Raw genomic sequence first — 13088 nt, forward strand, 5'->3', positions numbered from 1 at the left:
AACAGTTATTTAGCAATGCTTACATCAATGAACCAGTAACTTTGCAATCCACCCTACAGAGCTTTCCATTGTAAAAATTTAAGTGAAACTTAAAATACTAAAAGTTGCTCCAAATTTTTATTTGTAATGGTGTTTGTGAAAAGTAATTCAGAGCTTTTCATAGTCATAGATATGCCGGTCGTCGTAGCTCATTGGCCCTGTTCCTCCTTGATTTTAGTGTAAATGAAATGATTAGGTCCAGGGATCCATTGCAGTAAGTCATTCCACCCGACTTGGCAGAACCCTCGATGTTCACATACTTCTGCCGTTGCCTCAACAGCTACAGGAAGACAACACATTAGAAACATGACTGCTTGCTCACTTACTTAAGGCCACTTTTATGTCTATGGATTATTCAGAACTTTGGACTCCAGTCTGCTTATGGACCGTGGGAGGAAGCAGATCAACCCTGATCATTTTCTTCAAGCACATTATTTAACCCACACTGCCACCTTTGTATGTAGCTGAACTATCGATTCTGTTCAGTTTCCTCCTACTTATTTCAGGAATTTTTAAACCTGTGGCCTATTTTCCCATCATTTTAACTATCAATATATGTGTTTTTTCTGTAGATATTTTTTTAGTAAGGTAGTTTTATATATCCAAAAGTCACTGAGGTCTTAACAAACCTAGTACTAAAGTATGTTTTGAGTAACATACTGTGTATGACAAGCATAGCTGATAGAATTTCTCTGTTAAATGGCATTGACTAATTGTTGTGCTATTTGTTTAATGTATTAAGATTTTAGATTGCAGATTTTATTGGTAGTATAACCCAGTTCAAAATGAGCCACTTTGCTTAATGGCAAATCCTTTTTTCATACGAATTAGAAGTGAAATCATTACATTAGACTGTTAATTTCACAATAATATAGTAATATCATGGCTAAACTTTTATTTAGACAACATTTCAAAGGAATTTTAGAATAAATGTTTTATATTACATACTTACTGAAATTGTACAGTAAAGTACTCATTTCATGGCACAACCTTTATATGTCATTTTAAGGGAACTTATCTGGAATAAATTAGTATTTTATGTTACAACCCATTTTCTATTTTATATTGCCAACTTAACTACACAGTAAAACGCCGCATTATTTCATGGCAAAAACTATTTATTTGGAATTCATGTAATATTTATGTTAATTATATGGCACAATGCATTTCTTTGTATGGTAAAAAGGCTAATATGTATACAGTAAAATCTGGAATCAAACTCCAAATTTACTGTAATATCAACAGCACTAATATCCTCTTACCATAATAGTAGAAAAAGTTCTGGCAACCACAGCTGCCAGTTTTTTACTGTAAAAGCAACAGGCTTTTTTTTTTACAGTGTAGGCAATACTGCCACATTGTCTGTAAAAGTCCTTGATTATGTATTGGACATTCAGGCCTAGTCCCAAGAACCCATTTTTACAGGTATAGATGGGATTCAAGAGTCTATGAGTATGAATATTTAAATTTTAAACTGTATTGTTACAACATTTCAAATTCAAGATACAAGAGTCTGCGCCGGCATCTCCTGGTATAAATGTCCCACAGAGACGTTAGAGAAGATCTGGTGCAGTGCTCTGCTGCCTGAATCACTCTCAGTAGTCCCTTAATGTCCTGTATACAGCTGTTTCTGTACCAGGATGTGATGTTCTGGCTCAGGGCATTTTCCACAGCGCTGGAGTAAAAAGTCCTAAGAATCGCTGAAGAAACTCAAAACTTCTTCAGCTGTCTTGGGTGGTAAAGACGCTGCCTCGCCTTGCTGGACTGGGTTTGGATGTGTTTTGTCCATGTTGTCAGGTCCTCAGTGATGCGTACGCCTGGATATTTGAAGCTGCTCATTCTCTCCACTGCAGACCCGTTGATATAGAGGGGGGAGTAGGAGCGCTCCTTACTCCTCCAGAAGTCCACCAGCAGCTCCTTGGTCTTGCTGACGTTAAGTTGGAGGCAGTTCTCCTGGCACCACAATGTCAGGGTATCCACCTCCTCCTTGTCGGCTGCCTCATCGTCGTGGGAGATGAGACCCGGCACTACTGTGTCATCAGCGAACTGATGATGGAGTTGGAGCTGTGTGTGGCCACACAGTCTTTAGTGTAGCGTGTGTAGAGGAGAGGGCTGAGCACGCATCCTTGAGGAGCCCCTGTGTTAAGTGTGATGGTGTTGGAGACACAGCCACCTACTCTCACCACCTGTCATCTGCCTGTGAGGAACTGATTCATGAACTAATTTAGGGCCATTCTCAGTGTATTTCTGATTGGTGCACAACCCTGTTATGAAACTGCATGGTATGTATTCTTCTTCTTCTTCTTATTATTATTATTATTATTATTATTGTTGTTGTTGTTGTTGGTGTTACGTTGTTCAAAAAAGAGCATCAGTATGTTTTTTTGTGATCTATTTCGGATGAACTAGGCGTGTTTAACAGAATAAATACCGAGTGGGTCGGATAATTCGTTAATTTACGAACGAGATTAAGTACTCAGTATTACGAAACTTTCAGCAAAACTTCCAGACTGCCGCTGTTTGGATGCGAAGCGAAAGCTGCCGAAGATCTGTGACGTGTCCTGGGCGGGGATAAGACATAACTGACCAATTGGCTCCCATCTTGTGTGGCTCGTCTCTAGGAAGTTGAGAAGTACGGAAGCAGACGCTTCGGTGGTGAAAGGCTTTAGTTTTTCTTCTGTATATACAACATTATGGACTGGAATGGGCAAAATGAAGTAAGCTGGAGCACATATTTTTCCATCAGCTTAATCTTATAAAAAATGTAGCTCGTTCTGTGTTATTTTCTTCTGCTTTTGAAGCTGCCTGACCAGCTCTTTGTCTGTTTAGCTAGCTGCAGGCTAGCAGCAGAGTAACTGGCAGTAAGTTTAGTACGTAAGTTGCATGTACGTGTCAGTGTGTTTTAGTAAAGTGGTTAATTATCCGATTTTTAAAGATATCTTTACCGTTTCTTGTTGTTAAATTACTCGTTCCTACACGGGGATAAGGTTACTTCTGTTACTTCGTGGACTATTTTTTCCATTAATGTTTGGTATAAACCAAGAAATCAGATATCAGAAATCATGTGGCTAAATGAGTAGCACCCACACCAGGGTTTTCAACGTATTTTTGTCAACGGGGAGCTTTCCATGGCGTCAGTCTCTAAAAGTTATTCTTATGTTTAATCCAATAAATTGTATTTTATTGTGATTATTGTAGTGTAGACAAAGTGAAAAGCCTGATATGTATCACGTATTCACAGCGCAATGAACCATATAGACGAGTAAGATTTTATTTTGCCCTAAAATGGATAATATTGTTTAAGAAGAAAGACGTTGTAACGTTGTATATCATAGGCATCTGCATAATGTTGTTATTTATATGAATAAATAATTTAATAAACATGTATATTTACATATGCTTTGAATTTTGCAGTGTTCCACTCAGAGTCAATTGGGCAGTGATTTCCAAGAACATGGTGCCCACTGTCAAGGGCATGGTGCGCATGGGCATGGGGCGCACGGGCATGGGCATGGACATTGGCATGGACACGGTGCAATGGTACATGGCTTCATGTCTGGAATGAGCACACAGTTTGGGCCAGGCCCTGACATCACAATGGACCCCACAAAACAACCAAAAAGGCGACCGCATATGGATGACAGCAGTAGCTGGGACATTGTAAAGGCCACTCAGTAAGATCCATTCATTTTTGTATAGTTTTGGTATATTTTACTATACAGACCTAATTAATTAATTTTTAATTTTCCTTTCATTGCAATGAAAAATTGACTAAGGACTAGATATGCATAGTTTTCACTAGAGTAAAAAAGGTAGCATCACATTACTTGGTGTGAGTACCTGTTCAAATAAAAATAAATCTCTTCATTGATTTTTGTAGTGATTTATTTGCTTTTAAAAGTATTAAGTCCGTGTTTGTTTTAAATTTACTTTGTGTTTAATCCCTTTCTTGCATACTGAACTTTTTTTGATTGTGTTATGTTTCAGAGGCCCTTGATGGTAGTCAGTAATTCAGCTGTAGTAATGTAAAAACAAGCCTCCCTGTACCTCATCTGCAGTAACTAATCGGTCATCTGTATCTGTAGGTTTGGCATCCTGGACCGATGTAAGGAACTAGTTGATGCAGGGTACGATGTACGGCAGCCAGACAAGGAGAATGTCACTCTGTTGCATTGGGCTGCCATCAACAACAGGGCTGAGATTGTCAAGTAAGGCTCAGTTATGCTACAAAGTTTTCTAAATGCATGCTTTTGTTTTGTTTTTCATTTCATTCGAGCTTTTTTACCCACCTAAATATTTTCTTCACTTTCAATTATTTTTTGGAACAGCCCTACCTGAGATGTGATGCTTTCAGTGAAATGCTGTGTTGATCTTTCAGTGATACAACATGAGACACCTTAATGGACATTGACATGTAGAATGTATTAAGGCCTACAGATTTCAGGTCCCTGTGCCCCAGATCAAAATAATCAGTTAGAAGACAGAGAGATGGCTTGGTGCATTGTAAGGACTTTTAAGGTTATTTTTATTGTTATTCACTTTGTGCTTTTTCTCAAGGTATTACATTTCTAAAGGTGCCATTGTTGACCAGTTAGGAGGTGATCTTAATTCAACACCCCTGCATTGGGCCATAAGGTAACTGTGTTTTATTGCCCAAGTGTACTTTGAGAAATTGTCTGTTTTATTTGATTGTTGATAACAGAATTGTATCAAAGCACATAGAATTGTGGGTGAGGGAAGGTGTGTTTAAATGGAGATTTTGACTTTTGCCTCTTCCATGTCTTTTGCCTTATGTATTTCTGCATGCGACTGGGATGCACGGACCCACTTGCAGGCAGGGCCACCTCCCCATGGTGATCCTCTTACTACGGCATGGGGCTGACCCTTCACTGTCTGATGGAGAGGGCTTTTGTAGCCTCCATCTAGCTGTACTTTTCCAGCACATGCCTATTGCTGCCTACCTGATGGCCAAGGGACAGGTGTGTGTGCAGTGGCAGATAGTTTGTTCTTTACTCACAGGTTATAATACCAGTATGTCCTGCATTTTGTTATTTCATTCTCCCTCTTATTAAAATATGAATGAATTAGCAGTTTAGATTAAATTAATTGTTTTGCTGGTGTTCTAGCCATAGTGAATTCTGTAGGACTTGTTCATTTGACCTTGTATAAACAGTGAGAATGTTTAAGGATGTGGATTAGAGTGAGAATTCTACCACTAGTTGCTTGTTTATTTTCAGCAATGTAATACTGTCACTTTATTTTAGCTTGATTTGATGTGCCATGAAAATATAAAAACCTCAAAGATCACAGAACCCATGTAAAATATGGTGCATGTGCCTGGTTCTAGTGTGAAAACATTTTTGGAATGATGTCTGTAGACTGAAGTGTTAAATCATTTACAATTGTAGGAAGTTGATTGTCCAGATCTTAATGGTCAAACTCCATTGATGTTAGCGGCCCAGAAAATTATTGGGTAAGTATTGTGGTATTAAATTAAATCTAAATCTAAACCCAAATTAAATCCTTTCCTTATCTTTTTTTGTTTTTGCTTTTTTTCTTCTATCATGAACAATTTAGTATCCAGGAAGTAATATGTTACACACTCTCGTTAAGTGCCTCAGGTTAACTGTGTTATGAAAGGCACTATATCAAATTCAGTTAAATCAGAGTGTACTTGTAATGTTTTTTTTTTTTTACCTGGGCATGAACTCTTACTCTCTGAAATCTGTTTTGTGATTTGCATGTAGGCCAGAGCCCACAAACTTTCTCATGAAATGTAATGCATCAGTAAGTGCGGTGGACAAGGTGAACAGAAACTCTCCACTGCACTGTGCTATCTTGGCTGGGAATGTAGATGCAGTCCACATCCTGCTGGAGGCTGGAGCCAGCGTGGATCTGCTGAACGCCAAGGTGACCGTGAATTCTCTTCTCAGTAACCATATGTGCCATGTTAGTACTGATGGTTCATATTTTAGTAGCTGTGATTGTTTAACGAATAGAACAGCATACTGATCATCTTAATAGTTGGGTCATGTATTCAAGTTTTGTAGCTTCCATCTTCCAACCATGGAAGAGTCATTTCTTCCATCTTTCTTTTAGTTTAGCTAATTTAAAAAAAATCTTTTTACACCACATAACTTGCCAAACTTGGTTTTACAGCTTTTCTTTTTACCGTATTTTTACCTAAATCCTTTGGCAGCACTCACTGCAGCCAGCAGCCTCAACCGTTTCTGCAAAAAAACAACCTGCACTCTCCGCGTTACTTCCTGACATCACCTCACAATCTGCATACAATCCTCTTTTTTTTTTTAAAGAGATAAATTATCGTTTTGTTAATATACTGTAAATGTGTTTTTGTTTCTATTTGACCAATTTATAAATTATTGTAATAGTTGTTTTGTAATGGATTTAATATGGGTTGCACACAACCAATAGAGCACAAAGCATTCGTTAATGTAGTATGTATTCTTTGAGACGGCGCTTATAGGACCGAAATAACCACATGATATCTAGGTTGATATCGGAACAGTCCGACAACGGTTTCGAGGTATTTTTATCGCGATATTGTGTTTATCGTTACATCGCTGGTGGTTATCGTAATTGCATGTTTTTGAACAGTATCCAGAGGATGCCCACATAGGGAGCATGAGATCTTCAGGCACTCCTTTGTGGCTTACTTGAGTTAGCTTCTCTCATGCATGCTGGTCTTTTCTTGTTTTAGGGACAGACTCCCATCGATCTTGCAAATCAGGTGCACAGCCCCCTGTTGGTGCACATGTTGAATCAGGTCAAGCAGGAGAGGATGAAGGCCAATTCCATCTTCTTCCAGATAGTCAACAGATACAGGGTAAGTCTTCTTTTCAGCCAAAACATCTGTGCTTTAACTAATTGTAACACCAGACCTGTGTTATGCTGTTCCTCATACAGTTTGTTGCTGTGAATTATACCTTTGTGTGTGAATGTCGATTTACCCATGTCACTGCTGTTGTTTGCTTAGGCTGCCTGCCATACACAGTATTCTCATAGTACTTGCTGCCTTATTTCCCAGTTCCACCTGCTGTTGGTGTTCTGTACAGCGGTGCTGTGGGCTGTGGGTGCTATCACTGATCTAAACTCTGAGTCGTGGCTGCTGAAGGGGGTTCTGCTGGCCAGCGTGCTGGGAATGGTCAACCTCATCACCCGGTAAGAAGGTGTACTTTTTCCTAAGCTTGCAAGCTTGCAGCTGATTTCTGTTTGTAAAGCTGGGTTGTCTGCACCTGCCTGGCTGCAGTGATAAGTGTAATGCAATTATATGTATGTCAAAAAGCAGTTTTTGTTCGAGTCGTTTGTAACATCTACATTGTACCCAGCGTAATATCTGCTGCTTCGTGAGATGTTCTCCGGACTTACGGTGGTACATTTGGGCAATGAATGAATGAATGTCATATGGAACAGGAAAACTCTTAAAACACACACCATATACTGAAAATACTTAGGCGGTTCTTACTTTGGTGGGTATATTTGAATTCAGTGTATGCCCAGTCTTTTCATCCTGTTCTTTTGGACATGGTGAAGGAAGGTCCATTGAGTGATGTTGTAAAACCCTAAAAGTCAAGGAGATCAGCTGCCTTCTGGTCTCTCAATGCAAAGCAATGGAAGTGAATGATTGGTTAAATGAAAATAACTTGCATTTTACTTACGGTAATTTTCTTTAGTTCTTCTCTCCCAAACGGCCTCATCACATTACACAGCTGTGAAATATACACATAATGCATTAATATTTTGCATAGAATGGGCAGGGATCGGCTGATTTGGAGTAGCTTCACTTAATGTATTACTCTGTTGTTCAGATAATTAAAAATAAAATTGTCCTCTGAAAAGGGGGGTTGCATATTTAAAAAAAAAAAATGCATAGAATAATTTGTCTGTCATTTACTTTGAATTGATTGCTCAATAACCAAATGATTTGAGATTTGAGCTTCTGGCTGAATTGTGACACATGCCATTCGACTTTGGTACAAGGGGTACAAAGATAGTACCTCTTATTATTAACTGGATATGTTACTTCAAAGATCAAAATCAAATGTCCTTACAGTGGTTGTTTATCAGCCTAATGTTTTATGAAACCTTTTATGTCCCGAAAATAAAACATGTTTTTAAAAGAAATTAAACTAATCCCACATTAAAATGCAATGTTGTGAATCCCATCAAGTGGCTCTCGTGACTGTGAAAGGAGGAATATTTAAATCTATCTAGTGTTGCTTATTCTGCTTCTCTTTGCCTTGTGTTTGTATGTGTTCACATGCAGATTTATAGTGGGCCCAGATGTCAATAGGCTTCTTCCAGCCACCTTCCTGATGGCCTCTGTCTTCTTGATGCTCTTCACATGGTGCTTCTGGCTCATGCCTGATATCCTTCATGATGTTTTATGGCTCTGTCAGCCCTCAGTGTGGCACTTTTATGTTCAGTCTAACACATTTTTTATTTTGTTTGTTGATTCTGGAGTTCACAAATCTAGATTGTTTGTTTGTTTGTTTGTTTGTTTGTTTGTTTATTATTTACATGTTTTTTTCCTATGTCTAATAATCATCTCACCAAAAAGGTCAAACAAACAGGAAGTGTTCAGGTATACATTGAGTTTGCAAGCTGCACTCAAAATTGAAGCAGTGCTACGGCATCGCATTTATGTTTGAAGTTGCGCGCGCAATAAAATTTACGGTCACCAATTAATAATATTTCACATGCATTTGTGAGCGAAGGACGTACATCTTGCAAGTGGCCAGTTAAAACCTGTGCAAAACTCACACAGAAATTCAACATTTGAGAATAGGTTGACCCACAACTCCGTATCCAAACCAAAAGTAAGATACAGTACTGCAAAGAGAGAAAGAATCCTCCTCATTGTTCTTCTGCAAAGGCTGATGATGTTTAATGGTATTCCTGTGATAGGTCCTTAACTCCAGATACCATGGCAGCCAACTGCCACAGTGAAGATACTTTTCAGCCTGAATGCTACTGGCTTGCTCTACTATTACTACAGAAGCTGGAGGACAGACCCTGGGTATATCAAAACCCCTGAGGAGGAGAGAAAGAAGGTACTGCCACAGAAAAGAGAGGCTGCCTCATCCATTTTTGCCTCGCAGTGTCATAAAAATAATACTGAATAGTTTATTTTAGTAGTAGAAGGGCACTGAACAGTATACTTAAATGTCTTTGATACAGAATTTAAAGATACCCTTTTTTGGATTGGGTCAGACTTGTTGCTAACCAGCTATGAAGTGGTTTAAGGGATGTCATGCACCAGTTATTTCTGATGGTGCTTAGGTATGAAATACAGGAGGTATTTCAGGTATTTGGAACTACACAAGTGAAAAATACCTATAAAATGCTGAAATGTTTGTGGGTGAAATCTGTGTATTAATCTGGTCTGTAAGTTATTGTGTTTTTTATCTTTTAGCACAGGATTAGTATATTTTCATAAAAAAAGGAAAACTCTTAATATGTAAGAATAGACTGAATTTGCACAGGAATGCTTGGTGGACTGTGTACTAGCTGTTTGGCAGTGAAGTTGACGGTTATCTCCTTCCCTAGAATGTGATCATGCTGGCAGAGGCAGGCTGTCTGGATCCTAGAGTTTTCTGCACCTCCTGTATGGTGAGTAATTGAAGGAAAATGTTAAACAGGGCCTCTTTCTTTTCAGTAAAGTTCTTTTAAAAAATGTAACTTTTTCTAGAAGACCCAGAATGATTGTTTACTCTGTGGTACAGATGCAGAAGCCGATTCGAGCCAATCACTGCTTCTCTTGTGATTCCTGCATTGCCAAGCAGGACCACCACTCTGTGTGGATCAATGGCTGCATAGGTAAGTATTGTAATTCTGCCTGCTAGCCAGTATCGGTCAGATAAACATTAAGCTGATGTTTTGAGGAGGAATATAATAATTGAGAAGAAGCTGTATTGTGAGTAAAACCATAAGTGGGCTTTGAGCAGACAGTTCCTTTGCTGACAGTGTTGTTAATAACAATGTTCTTTGTGCAGGGGCCAGGAATCATTCCTATTTTGTTCTGTTCCTCTTTTTCCTTTGTCTCTTCTTCTACTGGATATTGTATGGGAGCCTCACCTGTAAGTATAAAATCAAAACTTTCCATCTATCTCTTAATTTCCAAAACCATATTTTTCTTATAGCTGTGTAACGGTAATAAACGGTAAATATCCATCATTGTTTGACTAAAGTTATCCTAGGATAATCCTTGTTCTTCTCTGCTTCAGACTGGTCCAAGAGTTGCCAGCTGAATTATATTGAAGAAGGGGCATGGGGAGTGCTGACAGAGTTGGCTAGCTGCTCTCCTTGGGTGCTCTACATGTTTGCCCTCACTTTCTTCCATACCTCCTGGTCCTCCGCCATTCTTATGATGCAACTCTATCAGGTATGCTAATGTAGAAAAAGTTCTCCTGCGGGTTGTAATCTTATCAGTTTATTGGTTCCAATTCACCCAGCATTGTTTTAATATATGGGAATGTAATATATAAGAAAGACACATGCCAGAAAGGTCTGTCTGTCTGGGCATATTGTGCCTTGTGTCCTTTTTGACTTTTTTCCCCCCTATGTTTGCATGCAGTATAAAATATACTTTTGGTTGAACTGATTCAGCAGCCCACCAATCAGGACAAAGAGCACTAGCTAGGAAGGGGTGGTACATCTCTCAGGTGCTAACAGCTGGTAGTTTGTGCTTCTGGGACTGTCTGGTCTTAATCCTCTCACAAGTCTAATGATGCCAGTTTTCACTGGTGGAAAAAGTTCCCAGTTCTCATGCTTGTATAAAAGTACAGATACCACATGAAAATGTTACTCAAGTAACAAAAGTGGATAGTTTCCTTTACTGAGAAAATAGGCTGTTTGTAGCTAGCTGGGTCACAGGTGGAGGCTACTGCAGTTGATGAGGGTGAAAGTTGCCGTGCCACAGAGTTATCATATGGTACTTTTCCACTGGCGTACAAGAACCGAGGTGTATCGCAACGAGAAAGTAGTTAGAGCGCAGTTCGAGCTCGCCTTCAGTTTACCACTGCAGAAGGGTCAGCTGAGTAAAAGCGTTGCTGGGTTTGGAGAACAATAGTAACGTAAAACCAGAGACGCTAATTTACTGTTCAGTAGGAGGCTGGAAATTTTCAAGATGCAAGTTATCAGGAAAGTATCAATACATCGTGATGTGTGATGCTTCTAATAATGAATATATAGAATATGTCCTTTTTTCCTTTAGATATTCCATGCATATCAACATAAATCACTGGTATCTCTGTACATTTTGGCCAATTAGATGATGGTGATGGAACCAGCTTGGTTTCTTAACACTTTAGGCCTTGCTAATAAGCAGGACCATGTCAGCGCAGGTAGAAATCTGGTACAGCTTGCATGATTTACAATGGAAAACTGTCAGTTTGTAGTATAACTTGGTTGTTAAACCTAAGTGCTCCAGGTTACTAGATGATCCTGCTCTTTGATTTCAAGCTGACCTGTATGCCACTTTGCACATAAGCTAAATATGTAAAGGTAAATTGGAATTTCTGCATCACTGACTGGAACATGATTTCTTATAATATGTTATAGTAATATATAATATTGTATAATATACATTAATACAGACACGGGTTTGTATTCATATCTTTGTAGGGACAATCCATTGATTTCTATTGAAAAATCACTAATTCCAACAATGACAAGTTTAACCCCTACTGTGCCCTAACCTTAAGCATAAGTAAACAAACAAAATACAACACTTTTGGCATTTTTACTTTTTTTTTTTTTTGATTAGTCACAGATTTCCATAGAACTGGGTTTCTCCTCCTGGGGATGGAAAAAAATGGTCTCCACAACGTCAAAATAACAGGTTTTGGTCCCCACAAAGATATAATATATATAACCCACACACATAGTGGATTCTAGCTTTCAGGTGCTGAATATGATAATGTGTAGTACAGAGTACTGTAATTCATTTACTCTTACCGTTCTGTGGACAGATTGCCGTCTATGGTCTTACTACCTCAGAGAGAATTTACCTCATGCAACGAAGGAGAAAGCCCTCACAATCTGTTTCATTGAGACAAAATCCATACAAGTAAGCTCTTTTTTTAATTCATTGAAATTAATTTGTTTATGGATTCATTGTGTGGTTCATCAGAGACCAGGTAAGATAGTAAACCTGCTGGATAACAGCACTCCAGGCCTACATGATGCAGATTTATTTGAAAACGGAATAGGTTTGTGAAGTGCATAGTAAGACTGAGGTCCAATGCAGTCTTGCATAAAAAATTCTCCTCTACTTGTTTCAGTTTGGGTTTTGTCCGAAACCTAGTAAACTTCTTCCAGCTGCGCTGCTGTGGACTCTGCAAGCCTGTTGTGGTGGACTGGACCCAACAATTCTCCTTAGGCTCAGACTGCCCTACGCTCAGTGGCTTTAATACAGTCTGACCTTGTTGGCTGCTGTACAACACAGTAACAAACAAGAAGAGCTAGCCGTTTTTTGGCTCTCAGTTTTAGGATTTAGGTTGGTTTTGTTTCTGTATGTGTGTTCAAACCATAAGAAAGAAGTGATTTAAAGAAACTGAGTGATTTACTTTTGTAACAACTGCCTTATATTGTAATATATTAATCTACAAATAAGACTTTATAAATCTGATGTTATGGACTATCCTGTGTACTTTATAAGTAAATTATGCTTGAAATTTCATGAACATTTTATATAGAGATTATTTTGATCCGTATTTTCCCCCCCCCAACATTTGTGAAACAATACCTTAAATATTTTTATGAATAGCTCACTCTTTTTATACTGAATGTATTGTATATGAAATAAGTGATCAGCTGGAAAAACACTTTTAATATACATTTTTGTTACTGGATTGATTTATTGTTAATTTCACTTGTTATACCACTTATGAGCGTGCATTATTGATTTTGCAGACATACTCTGCTTGGTATTGCTTGCATTTTCCTGCTCTAAAGCTATATTGTTTCATTGTAATTGCAACTTACTGCATGTAGGATAATAATTTCCTTTGTGATATACACCAAAA

General features: G+C 38.5%; 1 protein-coding gene across 2 annotated transcripts; it reads left to right on the forward strand.

The window, feature by feature from the left end:
* The first annotated feature begins 2649 nt into the window (after nucleotides 1-2649).
* zdhhc13 (zinc finger DHHC-type palmitoyltransferase 13) lies at nucleotides 2650-12914 on the forward strand. 2 transcript variants are annotated; one of them, XM_048969675.1, is made up of 17 exons: nucleotides 2650-2756; nucleotides 3454-3713; nucleotides 4125-4247; nucleotides 4597-4674; nucleotides 4874-5018; nucleotides 5448-5512; nucleotides 5787-5949; nucleotides 6761-6886; nucleotides 7088-7221; nucleotides 8327-8427; nucleotides 8986-9113; nucleotides 9610-9672; nucleotides 9786-9879; nucleotides 10056-10139; nucleotides 10287-10444; nucleotides 12033-12130; nucleotides 12345-12914. In XM_048969675.1, the coding sequence occupies exons 1-17, from the start codon at nucleotides 2733-2735 to the stop codon at nucleotides 12481-12483; spliced, it is 1983 nt and encodes a 660-aa protein (XP_048825632.1). In that variant the 5' UTR covers nucleotides 2650-2732; the 3' UTR covers nucleotides 12484-12914. The 2 variants fall into 2 exon arrangements, with proteins under 2 accessions (XP_048825632.1, XP_048825633.1); XM_048969676.1 differs by having other exon boundaries at nucleotides 8989-9113.
* Nucleotides 12915-13088: the final 174 nt, after the last annotated feature.

Source organism: Brienomyrus brachyistius, chromosome 11 (genome assembly GCF_023856365.1).
Source record: "Brienomyrus brachyistius isolate T26 chromosome 11, BBRACH_0.4, whole genome shotgun sequence".
In the NCBI taxonomy this organism is placed as follows: Eukaryota; Metazoa; Chordata; class Actinopteri; order Osteoglossiformes; family Mormyridae; genus Brienomyrus; species Brienomyrus brachyistius.

Excerpts from the sequence above, each read along its gene's own strand:
- zdhhc13 (XM_048969675.1), top strand. The coding sequence starts at position 2,733 with ATGGACTGGAATGGGCAAAATGAA. Across the intron at positions 9,114-9,609 it reads CTGAGGAGGAGAGAAAGAAG|AATGTGATCATGCTGGCAGA; the intron begins GTACTGCCACAG and ends CTCCTTCCCTAG. Across the intron at positions 12,131-12,344 it reads TTGAGACAAAATCCATACAA|TTTGGGTTTTGTCCGAAACC; the intron begins GTAAGCTCTTTT and ends TACTTGTTTCAG.